The sequence below is a fragment of the Bufo bufo genome, chromosome 8, assembly GCF_905171765.1.
Source record: "Bufo bufo chromosome 8, aBufBuf1.1, whole genome shotgun sequence".
Taxonomy (NCBI): Eukaryota; Metazoa; Chordata; class Amphibia; order Anura; family Bufonidae; genus Bufo; species Bufo bufo.
The window spans coordinates 116,731,467-116,756,182 of NC_053396.1; the positions used below are offsets into that span (position 1 = coordinate 116,731,467).

Genomic DNA, 24,716 nt, shown 5'->3' on the forward strand with positions numbered 1-24,716 from the left:
GCGTGTGATAAAAAACTGAATGTGCTACCCAGTCCCAAACCTGGATTTCTTCACTGAAGTTTGGGATCGGTGTTCTGTAGATTTTATTACCGTATTTTTCGCTTTATAAGACGCACTCCCCCCCCCCCCCCCCCCCCCAAAAGTGGGGGGGAAATGACAGTGCGCCTTATAAAACGATGGTTGACTTTTTTTACAGGGCTGACACGGATGTATCGCCGGCCGCTATGCTGCACAGTGTGGCCGGCGATACATCAGTCACAGTGCGGGGAGGGAGGAGGGGCTGGAGGCTGGAACTCACAGCGGGCCCGGTGCAGTCACTGTAGTACACCGGGCCCCGTGCACAGAAGTCTCTTTGTATGTAAAATCTTTCATTAATGCTTTATACCGTAAATTGCTCTCCTTTTGATAAACTTTACTAGCCTAATCGCCTGCATCAGTACTCACTATGAATGTAGCGTGCGGTCCGGCCGGCGTGTGACTGACGTCACGCTCCTCCCACTTCATTAATGAAGCAGGAGCAGGATGAAGTCATGCGCCGGAGGGACCGCACTCTACATTCATAGTGAGTACTGATGCAGGCGTTTAGGCTAGTAAAGTTTATCAAAAGGAGAGCGATTTACGGTATAAAGCATTAATGAAAGATTTTACATACAAAGAGACTTCTGTGCACGGGGCCCGGTGTTGGAGGAGATCCCGGCTGGCCCTGTCAATCAACACGGCGAGGGGGCGGATTGCTGCTGCGGCTACCAGCAAGTAGACGCCCTACTTGCTGGTAGAGCCCTCATTTACATATTATAAAACTTCGTTTTATAAAGAATCGGCCGCATGAAAGTAAGTAAGACTATTATATTCTCCTATATCGCCCTATAAGGAATCTAACTATCCAAAAAAAAAAAAAAAAGAGTTTTGTGGGGTGACAGAAACCCTTTAATACAGAATGCTAAGTAAAATGTCCCTTGAAGTAAAAAAATTACTCACCTCATCCATTTCATCGCGCATTTGTTATAGTCTTCTTTCTTCTTGCAGGACCTGCAAAAGGACCTGCGCTGACGTCATCATGCTCATCACGTGGTGAGCGCGATGACGTCAGCGCAGGTCCTTTTGCAGGTCCTGAAAGAAGACGATAACAGCTGTGCGATCAAGTGGATGAGGTGAGTAATTTTATTATTTTTTAACTTCAAGGGACATTTTACTTAGAATTCTGTATTTAAAGGGCTTCTGTCACCCCCCTAAAGTCATAATTATTTTTTTGGCTCCTTAAAATCCTTATGCTGCGATTTATATAGGGCTCTTACTCATTTTCGTTCAGTAGTTTCTTAAAAAAATTGACTTTTATAATATGTAAATTACCCCTCTACCAGCAAGTAGAGCGGCTACTTGCTGGTAGCAGCCACATCCTCCTTTCATAATGACGCCCCCTCCTCATGTTGATTGACAGGGCCAGCGAGCGCTCTCCTCCTCTGGCTGGCCCTGTCTGTGTTCAAAATCTCGCGCCTGCGCCGTACCGGTCTTCAGTCGGCGCAGGCGCACTGAGAGGAGGACACTTGCTCGGCCGCTCCTTCCTCAATGCGCCTGCGCCGATGACGTCACATCTACACCCGGCGCAGGCGCACTGAGGAAGGAGCAGCCGAGCGAGTGTCCTCCTATCAGTGCGCCTGCGCCGACTGAAGACCGGTACGGCGAAGGCGCGAGATTTAAAACGCAGACAGGGCCAGCCAGAGGAGGAGAGCGCTCGCTGGCCCTGTCAATCAACATGAGGAGGGGGCGTCATTATGAAAGGAGGATGCGGCTGCTACCAGCAAGTAGCCGCTCTACTTGCTGGTAGAGAGGTAATTTACATATTATAAAAGTCAATTTTTTTAAGAAACTACTGAACGAAAATGAGTAAGAGCCCTATATATTGATAAATCGCAGCATAAGAATTTTAAGGAGCCAAAAAAAAAATAATGACTTTAGAGGAAGCCCTTTAAGAATGCTCGTATTTTCCATTATAACATGAAATATAATAAAGTGAATGGACCTCATTCCCTATTTAATAACATCATCTCCTTAGCAGCCATCCGTGAAAAACGCATCGCATCCGCACTTGCTTGCCGGATACTATGCGATTTTCACGCAGCCCCATTCATTTCTATGGGGCCTATGTTGCGTGAAAATCGCAGAATATAGAGCATGCTGCGATTTTCACGCAACGCATAAGTGATGTGTGAAAAACATCGCTCATGTACACAGCCCCATTGAAATGAATGGGTCAGGATTCAGTGCGGGTGTAATGCATTCGCGTCACTCATTGCACCCATGCGGAAAACTCACCCTTGTGAAAGGGGCCTAATGGCACCATTTACGATTGCATACAATGTGGTGGGAAGCGGGAAGAAAAAAAATCCAAATAGGGTTGAAGTATAAAAAAAAATTACTACTCTGGCACAGTTTTAGTTTTTAGAGTTGTTTGTTTTTTTACACCATTTTCTGTGCGGTAAAACGAACTTTCTTTCTCAGTTATGGCGATACCACATATGTATAGTTGTTCTTGTGTTTCAATACTGGAAAAAAAATCTTTGCAATTTTTTTTTTCTTTTTATCGCTATATTCTGACCCCTATAACTTTTTTGTAGTTATTTGTATGGTTGCTATGTGAGGGCTCGTTTTTTGCAGGGCGATCTATACTTTTCAATGATGACTTTTTTAATGGGAGTTGAAGCGATCTAAAAACGTTGACTTATTTTTTCCATTTCACCATTTGCCGTATGGTAAAAATATTTTTTAGTATGGGTGTTTTTTGCACATGACGATGCCCATGATGTGTATTTTTATTTTTTTATTTTTACTGTTTACATATTTTTATTGACATTTTAGGGAATTTGAATTTATATATAAACTTTTTTTTTTTTTTACACTTTTTTTTTATTTTTTATAGTTCACCAAAGGGAATTATTACAAGGAATCATCAGATTGCTTCTCTCAGAAACTCCAGTGCATTAGCATTGGAGTGTATGAGAGTTTCAATTTATTCCTATGGAGCCCTGCCACAGCAGGGGCTCCATAAAAAACGAATGTGCTGCAGCTTCGTTCATTCAGGAGGACAGAAGCTGCCGCACAATGCTTCTCCAATTGACCAAGGCATTTGAAGGGTTCAATGTCTGCGACTGGCATTACCGCCGGTCACGGGCATTAGTTTAAAACATGGCGCACGCTCCACTCGCAAGTGGGTGCCGTTTTTAAATGCCCGGCCGCCTACATAAATTTACGTAGGGTGGTTGGGAAAGGGTTAATTAACACAAAAACCTTTTAAGTTCTAATGGATTAAAGATTAAAAGGGCCTCTAAATCCAAAAAGCAGGAGATTGTTTAGGGCAGAGCTATATGTTTAAAGTTTAGAAATGGTTCCTGATATTTTCTACTAGTAAGGCTTTATGCACATGACCGTGCCGTTTTTTGCAGTCCGCAAACCGCGGATCCACATAAAACGGAAGCCCATTGTAGACATGCCTATTCTTGTCCGCAAAACGGACAAGGATAGGACATGCTATATTGTTTTTGTGGGGCCTCGGAACGGAGCAACGGATGCGGACAGCACACGGAGTGCCATTGAAGTGAATGGGTCTTCATCCGAGCCGCAAAAACTGCGGCTCGGATGCGAACCATAACTACGGTCGTGTGCATGAGGCCTAAGGGTGCAGGAACTTTGAAGTCATGGTCAGAAGCTTCAGTACTGAAATTTCATGAATGTATAGTGTCATGAAAGAGGAGAAGTTTAAGAAGGTTAATGGACTTCGTCTTAAATGTACGATCTGCATAATATCAAAATGACAAAATCTTGGTACCACTGCATTGTGATTCTTTATTATTTACTTCATATCTGCTATTGTTAGTCTCAATAATAGAAAAATAAGAGTTTTGAATACAGCTTGCACTAATTAAATCTTTTTTTTTTTTTCATCTTGCACAGCTTTTCAATGAGATGATCCAGGAAAACAGTTTTACCTTTGAACGGACATCACCAACGTTCAGTGGCATAAAAGAACTTGCAAGACGCTTTGCTTTAACCTTTGGACTTGATCAGCTTAAAACCCGAGAAGCCATTGCGATGTTACACAAGTAATCACTGCTTGTTTTTTTTTTTTTTTTTTTTTTTTTACTATAAGACCTAATCCCGTGTAACATAATTTGGGCACATTTAATAAGAGGCAGCTTTTGTACGCGTGTTACATTCTTTGTAATTCAGCTAGTGTGAGATCTTTTCTGCAAGCAAGGAGACCTTACATTCAAGGTGTCATCTCAGTCTGTGTTTCAGTAAATACCGGTATTCTCCAAGATTTTGTTTGAAATGCTGTTTTGACCAGAGAAATAGTAACACCTAGCCTAGGAATAACAAGAAGGAACAGCACAACGTGCAGTCCTAAGAAAAGATGCGTTATTTTATGGCGTATACGAGTATATAGTAAAATGGCATATCGGGAAAGCTGACCGGCCCCCTTTAAATGATAGACTATTAATGACTAGTACAGGACCAAGCACAAGGACCCCACCCTTCAGCAGATTGAAGGCAGAAATCTTAAACTAGGAAATGGGAAGCAAAAAGATTAGAAAGTTGTGTAACTTTTCCCCGATTTCTTTGTTTCAACTGTATTAAATACAATTCTGATCTGTTGGATGTCAGCAATGGGATCCCTTATCAGCTGTAGTGTATGGTATTGAGGTGGTGTATGACAGCTTCGTCTAATCTAGTAAGATTTGCTGTATGAGTGCTCTGTAGCTGGACAAGGCTGTGGTGGGAATGTCACATGGCGCTCACTTTATGATGCCTTCTAGCGTATGGTTACATGTCCGTCTATTTGATGATCTATCCATGTTACTTTAGTCATCACTATGTCTCTGTAAGTGGCATTGCAAGGCAGGAAGATGCTGACCTCATATTTAGATGTGATTGGCAATGTCCAGAACATGCCTCCCCTGTGGTTTTAATAACATTTAGCCTTCTGATTTCTATTAAGGTTTACTTGTTTATAGTTTTTTTTCTTGTCTTTTGTCTTAGGGGCTCATGCACACGAGTGTATTTTCTTTCCTTGGCCGTTCCGTTTTTTTTGCAAATAATATGCGGAACCATTAGTTTCAATGGTTCGAAAAAATAAATAAAAATGGAAGATACTCTGTGTGCATTCCGTTTCCGTATGTCCATATTTCCGGTCCGCAAAAAAATAGAACTTGTCCTATTATTGTCCGTATTAAGGACAAGGATAGGACTGTTCTATTAGGGGCGAGCTGTTCCGCAAAATACGGACGTCATCCGTATTTTTTGCGGATCTGTTTTTTGCGGACTGCAAAATACATACAGTCGTGTGCATGAGCCCTAAGTCTGTTGTGTATATTTTTATAGGGATGGTATAGAATTTGCCTTTAAAGAACCAAGCCCACAAGGAGAGGTCCACCCACCTCTAAACATGGCTTTCCTCGACATTCTCAGTGAGTTTTCATCGAAACTGCTAAGACAGGACAAAAAAACTGTGTAAGTACCAACAGCTATCAGTCGCCTCTCTGTACTGTACATGATATGTATAGCAATTGAAACAATGGCAATCGTATTATGTTTATTTTTAATAGATACGCATACTTGGAAAAGTTTATGACCTTTCAGATGTCTCTCAGAAGAGAGGATGCCTGGCTTCCACTCATGTCCTATAGAAACTCTTTATTAGCTGGAGGAGATGACGACACTATGTCTGTTATGAGTGGGATGAGTGGCAGAGGCTCTTCAATAAGAAGTAAAAAAGCAAAACCAGCAACAGGCAAACGGAAAATACCAGAAGGTAGTCCACCAGTGCAAAATGCATTCGATCTTGCTGTTTTCTATGTTTTATGCCTGTAATGTAATGATATATTCATATATATTTTTTTTTTTATTCTTTAAGCTGAAGAGAGTAGTAGCAGTGATAGCATGTGGCTAAGCCGAGAGCAAACAATGAATACACCAGTCATGATGCAAACTCCTCAGCTAACATCCACCATCATGAGAGAACCCAAACGATTGCGGCCTGAAGAAAGTTACATGCCAGTTTACCCAATGCAGCCTGAGCATCACCACCCCCCCATCGATTATAAGTAAGCTTTGGTGATAAAATTCCTTAAGCTTTGTATTGCTGTTTTTTTTTTTTTTTTCTGGACATAAATTGTTATTAAGCAAAATTGATAACCGCCGCGTGCATAAAATTGTGTTCAGTACACAGGTAACGTGGATGCTTGCCCAACGACAGCAAGAAGAAGTAGCAAGGCAACAGCAAGAGAGAGCAGCAATGAACTATGTGAAGCTGCGGAGTAATCTTCAACAAGCCATGTAAGAAACTGTTTTTGGAGTCAGATTTGCAGTCAAATAAAAAACGCCAGTTTAGGGTACTTTCACACTAGTGTTATTCTTTTCCGGCGTTGAGTTCCGTCCTAGGGGCTCAATACCGGAAAATAACAGATCAGTTTTATCCTAATGCATTTTGAATGGAGAGCAATCCGTTCAGGATGCATCAGGATGTCTTCAGTTCAGTCTTTTTGCCTTTTCAGGACGGAGATAATACCACAGCATGCTGCGGTTTTAGCTCCGTCCAAAATTCCGGAACCCTTGCTGAATGCAGGATCCTGCATTTTTCCCATTGACATGCATTAATGCCGGAACCGGCCCGAGTGTTCCGGCAAAACGGACCCAGCATCGCGGTCTGTGCATGCTCAGACTGCAAAAAATGTGAAAAAAATAAAGGCCGGATCCGTTTTTCCGGATGACACCGGAGAGACGGATCTGGCATTTTTGTGCATTTGTCATACTGATCAGGATCCTGATCCGTCTGACAAATGCCATCAGTTTGCATGCGTTTTGACGGATCCGGCAGGCAGTTTCGGCGACGGAACTGCCTGCCGAATCCTCTGCCGCAAGTGTGAAAGTACCCTTAACCCCTTGAGTTTCAGCGCCGTTTATTTATGGCGAAAGGAGGGGTCTTAAATATGGTGCCCATCAAACAGCAGAGGCCTGGGACTAATGTCTGTGACTGGCAATAGTGTAGATTGCAACATTTAACCCTTTAGATGCCACGGTCAAGCATGACCACAGCATCTATATGCAGAAAAACAGGAAGTGGACAATTCTGGGTTAGGACCGGCTCCCCCATGTGGCGATCAGTGTAGCCGTTCCTTCTCTCTGATACACTGTCTCTCTCTGAAGAGACCCAGCATTTCAGAGCTGCAGTTCTTAGAGCCCTGCAAAAAAAATATAAAGTTTTAAATCAACCCCCTTTCCCTAGAATTAAAATAAATAAAATGCATAATGATCATGGGCATTGCTTCGTACCTAAATGCTTGAACTATTAAAATATAAAAATATTTATCCAATATGCCATTTTTTCATTGCTGCACTTACCCCCAAAAAAGTAATAAAATCTCATCAAAAAGTCACGCACACTCCATGGTATCAGTAAAAACTACCGATTGTCCCGCAAAAAAAAATGAGCCCCCATACAGGTCCGTAGACATAACTATAAAAAAATGATGGAGGGCTGAATATGGCAATGAAAAGAAAAAACTTTTTTTTTTTTCCCCCAGTATTAAAACACAAGAAAAACTATATAAATGTGGTATAGTTGTAATTGTACTGATCCAGAGAATGAAAGTAAAATGTGAGTTTTACCTCACAGGGAACGCCATAGAGAAAAAACCTGTAAAACTGTGGTGGAATTTCTATATATTTTTTTTGTTTTCCTTTTTTCAATTCCACTCCATCACTACTACATTGTATTCCATATTAGATGGTGGCATTAGAAGGTACAACTTGTTCCACAAAAATCAAACCCTCATACGGCTATGTGAACAGAAAAATGAAAAAGTTATGGGTCTGGGAAGACAGTGAAGATAATTGAAAAAAAAATAAAAAATCCGGGACTCAAGGGGTTAAGGAACGTGATTGATGTCTTGGACAGGTTGAGCTTAGATCATGTCATTCCCATGCGACTCAGCAGAACCCAGTGCTGCTTTTCAGCCCCACTGTTTTTGCACTTTTGATTTTTGGCGTTTTTCCTTCTACGATAACTATATTATATAGTATCAATCAGATATAGTTATTTTAATATGTCTGTCCTTGTCTGAAACACATTTTCTTTAGGAGTTCTGGCCACAAGCTTTGCTTATAATTATGATAGAACATATTATTCATACCGTGACTTTTCTCTATTAAGACGGCGTAACCCTGGGCTAATGGAAGATGATGAAGAACCAATCGTGGAAGATGTTATGATGTCATCTGAGGGCAGAATTGAAGATCTTAATGAGGGCATGGACTTTGACACAATGGATATAGACTTAGTAAGTTATGTTGTTTACCTGTGTGTGTGTGTGTGTGTGTGTATAAAAATTATATATATTTATATAACCCAAACCCAAGAAGTCTGACTGACTCAGTCCTCAGGATTTCTTAGGGTTCAAAATTAATGTGCTATGGTGATAACCCTGGAAGCCGTGATGGTTGCATAAACAGGTTAAAGGGATGTCCACAATTATGGACTTGTTTTCTGGGCCTTGGAGCATGTGGTACCAGTTGAAAAACTCTTACTCACGTGCTCCAGCTGTATTGGTTCTCTGCCTCCATTTGATAATACACTGGCCTATCTGCTTCCGCCGGGTATAGAGGGGGTCATGTGTGCCCCTGTTGCCAATGAGTGGACTCAGTGATGACATGTCCCCAAGTGGCATGTGACCCAGTAGCGATGTGCTGGTTGGGGACAAATCACTACTTAGGCTAGTCATTGGCTGCAGCGGCACACATGACCCCCACTGCAATTAAATAGCCTATGGACCAGGATATTGCCAAACAGAGCAGGTAAATATGAGTTTATCAGCAGGTACCACATGCTTTAAAAGGCTTGTCCAGTTTATTTTTTGTGTGACCCCTATCTTAAGATTCCAGTGCCAATCACATGACCCCAGTGACATTGCATCCACTGGCTTGCTTCTGCATCTTCTTGTTTCTTCCTGGTTCTTGCTGCATCACCTCCCTTCTAAGGACTGTTTAACACTTTTGTTGTGGCTTAAGTTTCCAGTATTGAGCTCTGGCAGAAGATCTCAAAAACTGGGCCAAAACTGAACAGTTTTGTCCCCATTCATTGTCAATGGGCTCATAACTGATCAGGATGCATTCTGTTCTGTTTTGCTGTGTGTTTTGTCCAGTCTGCGAAACGGAACAAACCGGAATCGGTATGAAAATCAATGTAAGTCAATGGTGCCAAATCAGTTTTTTTTTGTTAGGTAAAAAACTAGGCGGCCATTAACTTATAACGATTTTCATGCCGGATCTGTTTTTTCAGTTAAGATTTAATACAACAGGATCCGATCGAAACGGATGCATCGGGGTTTATTAAATGGCACGGATCCGTTTAATTCCGGTTTTGAGATCCTCTGCCAGATCTCAAAACTGGAATAAAAAAATCAAGTGTGAAACAGGCCTAATCTACATGGGTGTTAATAGGTGGCATCTGCAATCTCCAGCATCTGATGATGCCACCTACTCCCCACCCATGAAAATTAGATGGGCAGGAATACAGGCAGAACCAGGAAGAATCATGATGACACAGAAGCAAGCTAGTGGATGCAATGTCACCAGAAGAAACACAGAAGGTATTGGACGGAGTCATGTAATTGGCATCACAATCTGAAGATAGGGGCCATGCAGGTAGCATCAATGTGATAGGAAATATGCGATTTGCAGGAGAAAATGTTGAGAAAAACGTGTCAATCTCTGTAAATATAAGAATATAAAGAATAAGAATTAATGTTTAGAAGTAACTAAACACTAGTGGCCCAAATATGTTCTGTGTCATCCTGGCCCACGACATGATTGGCTTCCCTGTGGAACACAATTACAGAGATATAATTAGAATGCATTAACATCGTTTGAAGAATGAGGCATTACAGATTAGATACAGACGTTCAGTTTGTAACACAAAGGCAGAATTTGTCATTTGGCCCCAATTAAATATTTAATTTCCAGGGAGTTAGGAAAGGGACAAGTAGTATTAAAGATCTAGGGAGAAGGGCCTGTGTATAACTCTTGGGTTGAATATTTAACCTATAGGTTTCTTTTTGATCCAATAAAAAAAACTATCAGGGAATGTGTCATCAGAAAAGTACCTGTTCTTTAAGGCTACTTTCACACTCGCGTTTGGTGCTGATCCGTCATGGATCTGCACAAACTGATCCGTTCAGATAATACAACCGCATGCATCCATTCAGAACGGATCCGTTTGTATTATCTTTAACATTGCCAAGACGGAACTGTCTTGAACACCATTGAAAGTCAACGGAGAACGGATCCGTTTTCTATTGTCAGAGAAAATGGATCCGTCCCCATTGACTTACATTGTGTGTCAGAATGGATCCGTTTGGCTCAGTTTCGTCAGACGGACACCAAAACACTACAAGCAGCGTTTTAGTGTTCACCTCCAAAGTGGAATGGAGGAAAACTGATGCCTTCTGAGCGGATCCTTATGCATTCAGAATGCATTAGGGCAAAACTGATCCGTTTTGGACTGCTTGTGAGAGCCCTGAACGGATCTCACAAACGGAAAGCCAAAACGCCAGTGTGAAAGTAGCCTAAAACAGATTTTTATGTTAAACATCTTTCTGAGCATTCACTGCACACACTGGTGTTTACAGGTATGATTAGAATAGTGTTAACACTGCTCGCCATTAGGGTCCATTCACACGTCCGCAGAATGGGTCTGGAACGGGTGCGGACCCATTCATTCTCTATGTGGCAGGAATGGATGCGGAGAGCACAGCATCAGCATTTCCAGAGTGCGCTTCCGGTCTGTGGCCCCGGAAAAAAATAGAACATGTCCTATTCTTGTCCGCAATTGCGAACAAGAATAGGCAGTTCTATGGCGGTGTCGGACGGCTGTATTGCGGATCCGTGTGAATGGACCCTTAAAGGTAGTTTTATTAGTGAAAAGTAGGTGACAGATTCCCTTTAACAGCAGCTCTGGCAAGATGGCTGCCCCCATAAAGATATACAGAAGATTCTACAACCAGCTTGGAAAAAAGAAATGTCTAATTATCTGCTTGTAATTAGTAGATGCACAGTGGGTCACATTGTGGCGTAAAAGCTGCGAATTACGATGCACGCCAGGTTTGTGACATAATTCTCATGGTTCTCACCACTTTTTGAATAATGTTGAGAAAAGTGTGCAGGGCAGGAGTGTGTCCCCTCATGTCACATGTTTACGTCTGAAACTGGTGTAAATTAGAGTAAAATTTCTGGTTCAGGGTCTTAATAAATTTAGCATTTTACTCCTTTGGATTTTATACTAAGGCTTAGGGTACTTTCACACTTGCCTTGTTGGATTCCAGCAGGCAGTTCTGCTGCGGTATTTTCTTCAAATACCGTAAGAGTGACTGAACTGAAGACATCCTGATGCATACTGAGCGAATTGCTCTCCATTCAGAATGCATCAGGATAAAACTGATGAGTTTTTTTCCGGTATTGAGCCCCTAGGATGGAACTCAAAACCGGATAAGAATAACGCTAGTGTGAAAGTACCTTTAGAAGTACCTTGACTTACTGGTGTGCCAGAGTGATTTAATCGGCATTGCCTGGGTGCGGCTATGCCATCACCTGCTGTCACATTGAAGACTACCTAATTGGGCCGCTGCACGTTATTTTTTTATAGCTTTTTTATATTTTTTTATACACCGGACCAGTTACATCAGGGTTATCATTAAACTGATTATATAACAAGTGAGTTTAAAGGGGTTTTCCGAGATTTAGATTGGCAGAGCTCGGACTTCCAGCACCCCTGCCAATCAGCTGTTTGAAGAGGCTGTGGCGCTCTGTGAACACAGCGTCCTCTTCCTAGGCCAGTGACATCACGTTAGTCGGTCACATTACCTAGGTGCAGCTCAGCCCCATAGAAGTGAATGCGCCTGAGCTTGGTAAGCCATGAGGAGGCCACAGCGCTCACCAGAACGCAATGGCCTCCACAAACAGATGATCGTCAGGGGTGCCAGGTGTCTGATCCGTGCCAATCTGATATTCATGAGCTGTCCTGAAGATAGGTCATTCATGTCTAAACTTTTTAGTTTTTTTCCTCCATTACAGATTATTTGTTGTGTAGTCCTGGTTTGCAGTTAAAATGCCTATTCTACTTCTTTTCTTTAGCCGCCATCTAAAAACAGACGAGAAAGAACAGAGCTCAAGCCTGATTTCTTTGATCCTGCTTCAATCATGGATGATTCTGTAAGCTTAAAATATATAATCCCTGCCATTCTGAAAATAATGAAATAAATGTGCTTTGTAATATATGCCGGTATACCCATTGAAAGTAGCCATTTAAAACTGTAACTAGAGCTTGACGTGGGTTACACTTGATCTGTTTAGTGAAACATGTAGCCAATCATGTACAGGATTATATTGTCTGTGTATATTTTGTATCTGTAATCGAAAACTTTATTCTGTAGTTTAAATTTATTTTTTTAGAATTTGATTTATGTATTGATGTTGCTCTGCTGAAACAGACTGTGCCTGAGTTGGCTAGTGCTTGTAAACTGCACAACTTCTTACGGCCTTAAGGGGGCTTCCAGTAGTGCTTTTTTTAAGATATAAAAAAAAATAAAAAATGAAGAAGCCATACAAACCAATCTACCACCGCTGCTGTGGTCCCTCTTCCTGGTCCTGGCTCTGCACGCAGGGATGCCTGCTCAGCTAGTCATTGGCCAAGTGGGCCCTTCCAGCATTTCCTGCATGTCAGACTGGGACCAGAAAGTGGAAAGCAACAGGGTATGGCAACCACAGGGGACCAGTGAGGGGAGTATAGCTACTTTTTAATTTTTTTTAACCCATTGTAATTAGAGATGAGCGAATTTCATATTTTGTTTGGTGGTAAATTCACCATTAGTTCGACGGAATGAATAACGGAATGCATCTAAAGGCATTCCATCATAGAATTGCGTTATGGTCAATGGTAACGAAATTCATAATGCAATTCACCTTTTACCACCAAAAGAAGTGTAAACGAATTTCAAAAGCAAAAATTCGCTCATCTGTAATTGTAATGTTTAAAAATATAATACCGCTGGACCCCTTTAAAATCTCTGACATCGATTTAACAGGCTTAGACTAGGTTCACATCCATGTCAAAACACCAGATCTTGCAATATCTGTCCCAGATTTTACACTGACTTTATCCCACTAATTCCCTAGTAGCCGTTTTCACACCGAAACTCTGCAATATTTTCATAGCCATCACCTCGATGATGTTCCATGTCGGCTGCTTTCCAGTTGCCTAGGCCAGGGGAGGGAACTTTAAAGGGTTTCTGCAGTTCTTTTAAACTGATGATCTATCCTCTGGATAGATTTTCAGCATATGATCAGCGGGGGTCCGACACTCGGGACCCCCGCCAATCAGCTGTTTGAGAAGGCAGCGCTGCGGCCTTCTCCGTTTTTACCGTAGGCCCAGTGACGTCACAGCTAGTATCACTGGCCGGGCGTGGCTGAGCTCCATTTAAGTGAACATAGCTTTGCCCTGCCCAGGCCAGTGATACTAGTCCCCTGCCGATCAGATGCTGATCTATCCAGAACCCCTTTAAGCATGACACACTGTGATTTTATGATGGCTTGCGGATTTAGTACTGGGGATCTGAAGAGAAAAGGTTTGGGTAAAGTCCAGGACAGTTATTGCAGATGTTGGCTTTCCAACATACAGCCCCTCCAGGTAAACTCCAGAAAATGTCTGGATTCCACTGTAAGTCACTGTGAGTCTGAACACAGCAGTCAATGTTCTGCAAAATCACAATGGGTGTGTTAATAACATGCTTGTTGTGATGTTTTGCATCATGCCGCGCTGCACAGGCCCTTCCCCATGCCTAAAGTACCCACCCCATTCCTAAGCACCCAGAACATTACCTCTGTATTGAGAATGTGCCCAATCACTACATGTGTGAAAAGGCAACTCTGGTAAATCTCAGGACCTGATATTCTGGAAATTTCCTGGAGTTTGTGTGAAAACCCTTTTAGTTAAAACATAACCTTTATTTTATCAACTATAAACCTAATTCCCTCCACCACTTCCTAATGCTAAAAATACTCTGGGCCAGTACTATTACTATCTGTCTCAATAGTATTGATTTCCTGCAGCCCCATTACCCATGAAGATGCAAGTTTACGGTGAAACATGTTGGGGGGTGCTTAGGATCCAGTTATATGACAACACGGTGCACACGTCCTGCAGGCATGTGGTGAATAAACATTGCCAGATCAAGGGCCAGATTTATCATGACTCTGACAGCTCACATATGGCTAAAGTCAGTTTCAGCCAAGTCAGATTTATGATCGGCCCTTTAAGACTGTAATAAATGTGGTTTGACGGTAGCAGTTAATCCGTCAGTAAGCAGCTTTACAAAAGTCGCACATCTTTACGAAAAAGTCACACGTTTTTATGAAAAAGTCGCATGTTCTATTAAAAAGTCTCATAAGATAAGCATGGTCCTCACTGGAGTGAAATTGCGACTTTTTTGCGACTTTTTAAATAGTCCCAATAGTAAATCTGTCTAGAGATTCATTTACATAAGAAAACACGCCCACTTTCAGAAAACTGGCCAGCATAGTGCAGAGCAGAAAAAAGTCGCAAATTCGCAGACAAAACTGACTGAACTTGCTTGCAAAATGGAGGGAGTTTCACTAAACACATTCAGAACGCATCCGGACCTAATCCGTCACTCTCGTGTGAAAGAGGCCTTAGGTTTATGATTTGATAGAATAAAGGCTACATTTTAACTAAGGGAATTACAAGTGTGTTTTTTGAGATGGGATATCTTTTTCACCATTGAGTAAATGTGACTTAATTTTGATAGCGTTCTGACAATTGCACAGTGCGAGTGGGGTCGGTTCATGACACAGGGAGAATTGCTTTACATCAACCCCAGCCCTGCACCAAGCATAATACAGTGTATCCTGGAAAATGTCTGCTTCATGTACCTACTTAAGGCGTTTCCTTATATTTAACCTTGTTGGGGGTCCATGAATTGGAGAGCCCTGTTGATTCTTTGATTGAAAGGCTCATGAACCCCCAACATCTGATGCAATCTTCAAATGTGATATACTTAAAGCATGGATGTTCCTTAAGCAGATGGTGTGAGCTTGTGTGAAGCCAGTTCTGTTTCCATGTACATAGGGAAATAGGAAGTAGTTTCTTAAAACCTTTACTTATCATAAACGTATGTTAAAAAAGTTGCTGTAAATACAACTCTGCCAAATTACTCCGAAAAGGAACACAAGAAAAGTTTGTTAAACCACTTCACGTAGAATAACGCATGTTTTTTTTTTTTCTTCAAACTGTAAGTGCATAGACTTACTGTTGTCAATTACTACAGTTGACAGCTGATGGCAGCAAAGCACATCTTCACATAACATTTCATTATTTATTTATTTTTACTTGCTTTTGTACTATTATTTTGCTACTCTCCAACGTAAAGCCTTTCTTTTATGTTTTTAGTTTTCCATTTCTATCTATCTACATTTTTACATACTCCTAACTTCCATTTGTTTTTTTTTTCTTCTCTCTAGGTTCTTGGGGTATCAATGTTTTAATACCAGTTCATCTATCAACTCTGGTGAAGTTTTTTTTTTAAAAATGGAAGAGAAAGTTTTTAATGACAGATTTGTGGTAGATAAAATGAAATTCTGTACAGAATTTTCTCTAAGGAGAATTTGATATGCTTACCAAGATTAAGTGCATTGAGGGGCAGTTTTGAATGCCTGAAAAACTAAAACTATAAAGGACAAGTAAACAGTTTGCAAATAAGCTACAATGTATTATTTTGGAAAATAAATCTCTTATTTATATATCTTTAGGTTGTCCAGTTATGACGCCCTTTCTTTTATTTTCTTTTGTCTATTTTAATTAAAAAGAAATCCCTCCCGTGAGTAGTGTTGACTGTGTTAACACTATGAGGAAACTGATTAGTGTTTACATCTATGACCTGGTATGGTTATGAATAGTTTTCCTATGTTTTTAACATCATGCCATTTTAATGGGTTTCCAATATGTTGCAAACAGTGAATAATTTTGACCATTTTGTTTTAAATGCGTGTGCCCATTTATTATTTTTTTCTATATATTGTGTTGATGGAAAGGAGCCTTACTGAAAGCCTTTTTCCCCACAACTGCCCGAAGGTATCGAAACATAACCATGCTCACTCATTAACCAATCTAAAAGTTTGCTTGTCCTTTAAGAAACATGTAATGTCGTGAAAATCCTTCCAGTAGTGCCACTGTATTTTGTCTCCAAATAAAAAGCTTATTGTAGTATGTTTGCAGAAAAAAAAGAAAAAAAAAAACTTTAAACAGAAATTATACAGCTTATTAGAGTGTGGGAATAGGGTTCTAAATTTTAAATAAAATGATATATATATATATAAATTGGTGCTGATTTTATAATTGCGCAGTTTGTTTAGTTTTTTTCTTACTTTTAAATTCCAAGTTAAAAATGAGGTTTCAGAAATATATTGAAAGTTTTAACAATGTTTAAAATAGTTGAAGCGTGAATATTCGCTTTAAAATGATTTTTAAATTTGTATTTTATATTGTTTTATCTATTTGTCTTTGCAAGCAGTCTTCAGGTTAAGTATACTTCCAGCAGGTTACAGTACATTTCTTCTATTTTTAAATTAGTTTAAGAACCTAGAGAACTCGTAAAAAAAAAACACTTACCGGTAGCTTTATTCTATAAAAAAAGCTTTGTTCCACACGTCATCCTTAGTTCACAACTACTAGTCAATATTCACCATCCGACATCAACTCATTTTGCCAGGCTTAGGCAGCTAGACATTAAAGTAAATTTAACTTATATTTCATTGTGTATATTTTTGTCAGTTGTCTTTCATTTTCTGAGGTTTAAAGTCATTCCATGCCTTATGCTTGCAATACACAAACTTCTCTTGTGGACAAAAAAAAAAAAAAAAGAAAAAAAAAAAAACGCTGTTAATTAAACAAAATAACAATCACGTTTAGGCTGTGGTAGCCAAAAACCATAAATTATCTAGATAATTCTAAAATATAATTTTTTTTTTTTTTTAACATCATAGTTGTAACACAGAACCCGATATGTCGAAATCATGTTACATAAGTACTCAGTGTCTGAAATGACTGCCTACCCTACCTTCACACCACTGCATTTCCTAGAACTGCTAAAAAGACTGTATATACCATTTTAAAATTAAGTTGATTTTTTTCTTACTCTAAGCAGAGTATATCTTTGTGAAAGCAGTTCCTACAGCTTTGTTTTCAACCAGCTAAAATGTTTTATATATTTACCTAACCTGTTGTCCTCCACATTCTATTGTCCTCTGTACTGTTTTCTGATTTGTATTTATGTCTTGAGACAGTAACTTTTTGAATAAAAATAAACCTACAGTATATCAAGTTTAGTTCTATTTAATGTGTTGAAAGTACAAGATTTGATTTGCATCAAGCATATTTTATATATTATGGGTTTTTTTTCATAGTCAAATGTATGGCAGAAAGTGTTCTGCCACATGTAATTTTCAGCTTTTCTATGACTGACCAGACAACCAGTATTTAAAGGGTTTCTGTCATCAGAAAAATCGTTATGTAGCTGGATGACATTAGCAATGTGCTAATGTCAGCAGAACATAACTGTATGATTTATATCTCCCTGCCTGCTGCCGTTCACGCTAAATAATGACTTTTATAATATGCATATGAGCCTGTGGATGCTAGTGGGGTGTTGCTGCAGCACCTAGAGGCTCCGTCCTCTCACCATTTGGCACACCCTTGTAAAGGTAAATGACAACTTCTGTCTCCTCCGTGCCCCGCAAATCCCGCGCCTGCGCCGTCCATTTTAGTATTAGGCGCAGTGAGTGAAGGACAGCAGCATCGCTAAAGTCAACTTTGGACTTACAGAATTAACATCACTTTTCCCAAAAAAACATGACTAGATTATTTTGTATAGACCCCGTCCGCACAACACACCACCACAAGTCTCTCCCAACCATGCAAAGGCAACTTTTTTGGGTTTCCATATTCATTTGACCGGTATCAAACAAATGGGTGATTTCTTACATCAGCTGTCCCAGCAAGATTTTGTGTAACTCTTGAATGAACCAAAATTAATTCCATTCTACAAAATAAAAAAAATTGGCTGCAGCGGTCATGTTCCCCCATTGACGCATGTTATTTTTCAATGAGAGGAACACTCTGCCCGGGAGACACAGAGACTGAGCCCAGTGGAGATGACCAGGTAAGTATGATCACCACGGAAGGTCGGCCACTCTGGGAGGACTGTATTATTATTGGATAACTCTAAAGCTATGAGCCTGTTTTGGGCTCTAATGACCAAGATTTTTGGGTTTATTTATCAAACTGGTGTAAAGTAGAACTGGCTTAGTTGCCCATAGCACCCAATGTTTGGAAAATGAAAGGTGAAATATGATTGGTTGCTATGGGCATCTAAGCTAGTTTCTTTTTACACCAGTTTTATAAATGACCCCAATTATTTTTTTTTCAACACTTCTAAAATAGCACAACTTTTTATATTTCATTATAGCTTTTTTTGTGGGCCAAGTTTTGTCTTTTAACCCCTTCCCGCCCAGCGCCGTAATAGTACGGCACAGCGGGACGTGACTTCTCGTTGGGGTACATTGCGGATCCACAATACACCCAACCGGTACCCCCATAGAAATGCCTATTCTTGTCCGCAATTGTGGACAAGAATAGGACATGTTCTATTTTTCCCGCGCCGCGGACTGGAAGATTGGCGGCGCGCTCCGGAAATGCGTATGCGGAGACCACATAGTGTGCTCTCCGCATCCATTCCGTCCAAATAGAGAATGAATGGGTCCGCACCCGTTCCGCAATTTGCGGAACAGAGGAGTACCCATTATTACGGACGTGTGAATGGAGCATCAATCAGCGGCAGGGTCCAGCAGTCACTGATAGCCGTACCCCGGCTGTATGCGCCGGCATCGGTGAAAACACAGATACTGGCGTATTAACACTTGTCCGTGCAGGGATCTGAGCAGCCCCGTCACAGCACCCGATAGCAGGGAAGGCAGCCCAATGCCTTTGTGGCTGCCTTTCATGTAACCCCGTGAGTTCCAGCCCCCTGGATCTCACAGGAAGCAGGCTGTGTTTTACTCTGGTAATACCCTTACAGCCAATGCATTACAATACAGAAGTATTGGAATGTATTGTAAAGGGGATAAGACCCCCAAAAGTTGAAGTCCCAGAGTGGGACAAAAAATAAGTTTCCCCCCCCCCCCCCCCCCCAAAAAAAAAATTTTTAAAGTGAAAAAAAAGTGTCCTTTTCCCAAAATAAAGTATTTGAATTAAATACGAAAAAAAAAGGAAAAGTAGACATTAGGTATTGCCGCATCCATATCGACCAGCTCTATAAAAATATCACATATCCTAACCCCTCAGGTGAACATCGTCAAAAAAATAAAATAAAAACTGTGCTAAAAAAAAATCTTTTTTTGTCACCTTACAACACCAAGCGATCAAAAAGGCATATGCCCCCCCTCCCCCCAAAAAATAGGACCAATCTAACCGTCACCTCATCCCACAAAAAATGAGCTCCTACCTAGGACAATCGCCCAAAAAATAAAAAATAAACTATAGCTCTGACTATGGAGATACACAAAAAATTATTATTATTTTTTTCAAAAATGCTTTTATTGTGTTAAATGTACAAAAAAAAGTAGACATATTAGGTATCGCGTCCGTAACAACCTGCTTTATAAAAAAAAAATCACATGACCTTAAACCCTCAGGTGAACACAAAAAAAAAGAAAAAAAAAGTGTCAAAAAAGCAATTTTTTTGTCACCTTACATCACAAAAAGTGTAATAGCAAGCAATCAAAAAGTCTTATGCACCCCAAAATAGTACCAATCAAACAGTCATCTCATCCCGCAAAAATGATACCCTACCTAAGACAATCTCCCAAAAAATAAAAAAGCTATGGCTCTCAGACTATGGAGACACTAAAACATGTTTGTTTTTTTTTGTTTCAAAAACGATATCATTGTGTAAAACTTACATGAATTAAAACAAGTATACATATTGGGTATTTCCACGTCCGTAACGCCCTGCTCTTTAAAAATATGACATGACCTAACCCGTCTGGTGAACACTGTAAATAAAATAAAAACAGTGTCAAAAAAGCCATTTATTTTTTTTTTGGTCACCTTACATCACAAAAAGTGTAATATAGAGCAACAAAAAATCATATGTACCCTAATATAGTGACAAAGCGGCTTTTAATTAAAGCCTTTAAGATATACTCTGGTGCTCTGAATCAAGGTACCCCCCAGGGGTTAATATCCACGCGTGGCAGAGAGACTAGACGCTGACACATAGATGGTCAATGCAATCTCTACTTTATTACAGAAAGGAAGCGGTATATACATCTTCAGAAAAGGGCAGTACTTTCTTAGGCCCAGGCATTAATTTATTGGCTCAAAAGGAAGAACAGACGAGAAGAAGAGAGAACACTCTAGCATCTGCGCACTGTGCACTACTTTGGAATGTGAACTAATGTAAACATCTGGTTATCACCGCCATGTTGTAATGGCATCTATCCTAACAAGAATACTGCACGCGTCATATATGACACTTCAAAGAGGTGTTCTTCTATAGGCAGTGAGTAATGTGTGTGTATCATATTCATCCAGCTAAGGGATTGGCTTAAGCATCATCTCACAGTGCTCACATCTTCTTCAAAGCATCTGTGGGGAGATAGAAGACAAACACACAGTTCTCTGCGCCCCCCTTCCCCTTCATCTCCTCATAGCGTTGCATATACAGAGCTCGACTAACAGCAGAAAGGGGAGGGGGAGGTTCCTGAGATAAGAAGCTTGTAACAACTTAAGATTAACCAGTTACAGTCCTAGAGATACAAAAAATACAGAATAAAATTCACACATAACAATAGTACCAACAAAACTGCCACCTTATCCTGTAGTTTCCAAAATGTTTTTTTTTTTTTTTGGAGTTTCTACTCTAGGGGTGCTTTAGGGGGTCTTCAAATGTGACATGGCAGCTTAAAATATCCCAGTGAAATCTGCCTTCCAAAAACCATATGGCGTTCCTTTCCTTCAGCACCATGCCGTGTGCCTGTACAGCAGTTTACGACCACATATGGGTTGTTTATGTAAACTACAGAATCAGGGCAATAAATATTGAGTTTTGTTTGGCTGTTAACCCTTGCTTTGTTAGCGAATTTTTTTAAAATTAAAATGGAAAATCTGCCAAAAAAGTGAAATTCTGAAATTTCATCTCCATTTTCTATTAATTCTTGTGGAACACCTAAAGCATGATTGGCCAACCTGTGGCTCTCCAGCTGTTGTAAAACTACAACTCCCACCATGCCCTGCTGTAGGCTGTGTGGGCATGCTGGGAGTTGTAGTTTTACAACAGCTGGAGAGCCTCAGGTTGGCCATCCCTGACCTAAAGGGTTAACAAAGTTTGTAAAATCAGTTTTGAATACCTTGAGGGGGTGTAGTTTCTAAAATGGGGTCATTTTTGGGTGTTTTTTATTATGTAAGCCTCACAAAGTGACTTCAGACCTGAACTGGTGCTTAACTCCTTAAGGACACAGCCTTATTTCACCTTAAGTGGTGATAACTTTAAAACGCTTTGACTTATTCAGGCCATTCTGAGATTGTTTTTTCGTCACATATTGTACTTCATGACACTGGTAAAATTGAGTCATTTTTATTTATAAAAAAAATACCAAATTTGCCAAAAATTGGCAAAAATTAGCAAATTTCCAAGTTTCAGTTTCTCTACTTCTATAATATATAGTAATACCTACAAAAATAGTTATTACTTTACATTCCCCATATGTCTACTTCATGTTTGGATCATTTTGGGAATGATATTTTATTTTTTGGGGATGTTACAAGGCTTACATAATAGAAACCACCCAAAAATGACCCCATTCTAGAAACTACACCCCTCAAGGTATTCTAAACTGATTTTACAAACGTCGTTAACCCATTAGGTGTTGCACAAGAGTTATTGGCAAATAGGAATGAAATTTGAGAATTTTCATTTTTTGGCAAGTTTTCCATTTTAATAAATTTTTTCCAGTAACAAAGCAAGGGTTAACAGCCAAACAAAATGCTATATTTATTGCCCCGATTCTGTAGTTTGCAGAAACACCCCATATGTGGCCGTAAACTACTGGACGGGCACACAGTAGGACGTAGAGGGAAAGGTGCGCCGTATGGTTTTTGGAAGGCAGATTTTGCTGGACTGGTTTATTTACACCATGTCCCATTTGAAGCACCCCTAGAGTAGAAACTCCATAAAAGCGACCCCATTTTGGAAACTACGGGATAAGGTGGCAGTTTTGTTGGGACTATTCCTAGGGTACATATTTTTGGTTTATCTATATTACATTTTTGTGAGGCAAGGTTACCAGAAATAGAAAGTCCGAAATTTCATCTCCATTTGGCAATAACTCTTGTGGAACACCTAAAGGGTGAACGATGTTTGTAAAATCAGTTTTGGATACCTTGAGGGGTGTAGATGGGGTCGCTTTTAGGAGTTGGATGAACAATTCTGCTACTTTTTTTAAAATTTCTTTATGCTGTTTACTGTTCACAATAAATAATGTGACCGTTTTATAGCACCTGTCAATACAAATACATTTCCTATTGTTTTTTTATTTCAATAAATAAGTATTTCTCGCCCATATTCATTGGGGGACACAGGAACCATGGGTATATCTATGTCCTCTAGGAGGCGTTGACACTAGCTGTTAGCCCCTCCCCTGGCAGCTATACCCCCCTCCAGCCTGGAGAGAGAGCTTCAGTTTTAGCTTAGTGCAGGGATGGGCAAACTGCGGCTCTCCAGCTGTTGTAAAACTACAACTCCCAGTATGCCGTCTGCCTACAGCTATCAGCCTACAGCAGGGCATGATGGGATTTGTAGTTTTACAACAGCTGGAGAGCCGCAGTTTGCCCATCCCTGGCTTAGTGTAATTGGAGGCAAGACCTCCCTGCCTTATGCAGGGCAGCTTACTTAGCAGATTATTTCTTTTTTCTTTTTCCCTTTTAGGTTCGGGCAAAGAGAGTCGCCTAGCCTCTCTGTTATCCTGTGGAGCGAGGCCGGTGTCGGAGTCCCTCACCGCTCGACCTCCCCACAGAAGCAAAAAAAGGATCCAGGGCAGCCTCGCTCCCCTGCTTCCCGCCAGCCAAGGGGTCACCTAGGTCCGCCAAGAAGAAGACCCTCTCGCTATACCAGACTCCTGCCACTCCGGTGCCCGCAGCTGAGGAGGTGACCCTGCTAGAAGAGTTGACCTTGAGGGTCCACTTAGGGAGGGTGAAGTGAAGAGGATGAAGATGAGGTGAGTACACTGGACCAGGTAATATGGTTAACCCTCTCCCCCCTCCCTCTCCCCCTTGGCAGCATTGTTTTTCATGGCTGTAGGGTTAATAGGCACTGGGCCCCACTTAGTAGCCCAGGACCCCTAAGGACAGGCTCCTTCACTCCCCCTCGGTGCCCATGGTTCTAGGCACATAGGGGGCTAATCCTCCCCGGCTCCTAGCCAGGGGGCTTGGAGAAATCTCGCTTACCAAGGGAGGACCTACTCAGGACAGCATAGGCCCAAAATGGCTCCCTCATTCCCCTCGGTGCCAATGGCTTAGGCACATAGGGGGTTAATTTCCATGTCCCCCGCCTCACAGGCGGCCGAACAGGCAAGGAGGGGAGCGGATAAATATCTTGCTCCCCGATATCAGACGCCATGATTCGCCCTTTTCGGAAGCGGGCGCCATGCGCCGCCCCGAAAAGGGTTAATGCCTGCATCGGCCGTTATCGCGGCGGCTGGCGCCGCGATGCTTATTGTCATGAGGCCGCGGGGTGTAGTTCAGCCGGGCGCCGCATTAAGCCCTGTTTTTCACCTTATTTGTTCGGCTCACATAGGAGGACCTCCAGGTTCCCGAAGGGGGGGTTCCCTCCGGACCTGCTTTTTTTCGCCGGTGTTCACATCTGTGCACCTCTGCCGGTCCTCCGGCCGACCGGCAGGGCTTTCCGGTCGGCCGCGCATTCACTTGGACCTGGCTTCGCGGCATGCATAGGCCGCAAAGTTCCTGCCTGGATATGAGGGGGGGGGGGGGCAGCACACTGGCGCAAATTTTCCCGCCTAAGCAGTCCCCCGCTCTCAGAAGCCCGCTAAGTCACCGCCCTGGTCTCTTTACCCCACTCCACCCGCCGGGGTCGCTTGGTTGATAATCCTTCACTTGCGCAATCCAACGGAGGACCTTTGACAGTTCCCATTCCATCCTCCGGGGTCGTTTGGTTCATAATTCCCCATCTGCACATTCCAATAGAGGACCTCTGGATATCCCACCCTCCAGGGTCGCTTGGTTGATACTTCTCCACCTGCGCACTCTAATGGAGCACCTCTGCAACTCCCAATCAACCCTCCGGGGTCGTTTGGTTGATAATGCACCGCCTGCGCAATCCGATGGATGGTCCTCTAGAAATTCCCAGCCTATGCAGTCCGCAACTGCCAGAGGCGAGATTCTGAGGGGTAAGCCTACGCGCAAGCGGGCCACAGCGGGTCGTTTTTTCTCCTTGAATATCTCGCACCCCCACCCTTCCTCCCTGGGTCACGCTCAGACACACCCTCACTCCTGGAGAGGGTCAGTCTGAGAGGGGGGGGAAAAT

At 41.5% G+C, this 24,716-nt stretch overlaps 1 protein-coding gene across 4 annotated transcripts in view; it reads left to right on the forward strand.

The window, feature by feature from the left end:
• Positions 1-16,980, forward strand: part of STAG2 (stromal antigen 2) — a 126,507-nt gene extending 109,527 nt beyond the window's left edge. For all 4 annotated transcript variants that reach the window (XM_040442168.1, XM_040442170.1, XM_040442169.1 and 1 more), the window contains exons 28-35: positions 3,949-4,097; positions 5,377-5,505; positions 5,601-5,806; positions 5,909-6,098; positions 6,217-6,330; positions 8,207-8,333; positions 12,181-12,258; positions 15,583-16,980. In XM_040442168.1, coding sequence (XP_040298102.1) covers positions 3,949-4,097; positions 5,377-5,505; positions 5,601-5,806; positions 5,909-6,098; positions 6,217-6,330; positions 8,207-8,333; positions 12,181-12,258; positions 15,583-15,606 — 1,017 coding nt within the window. In that variant the 3' untranslated portion in view covers positions 15,607-16,980. The remainder of the gene's footprint in view (positions 1-3,948; positions 4,098-5,376; positions 5,506-5,600; positions 5,807-5,908; positions 6,099-6,216; positions 6,331-8,206; positions 8,334-12,180; positions 12,259-15,582) is intronic.
• The last annotated feature ends 7,736 nt before the right edge of the window (positions 16,981-24,716 follow it).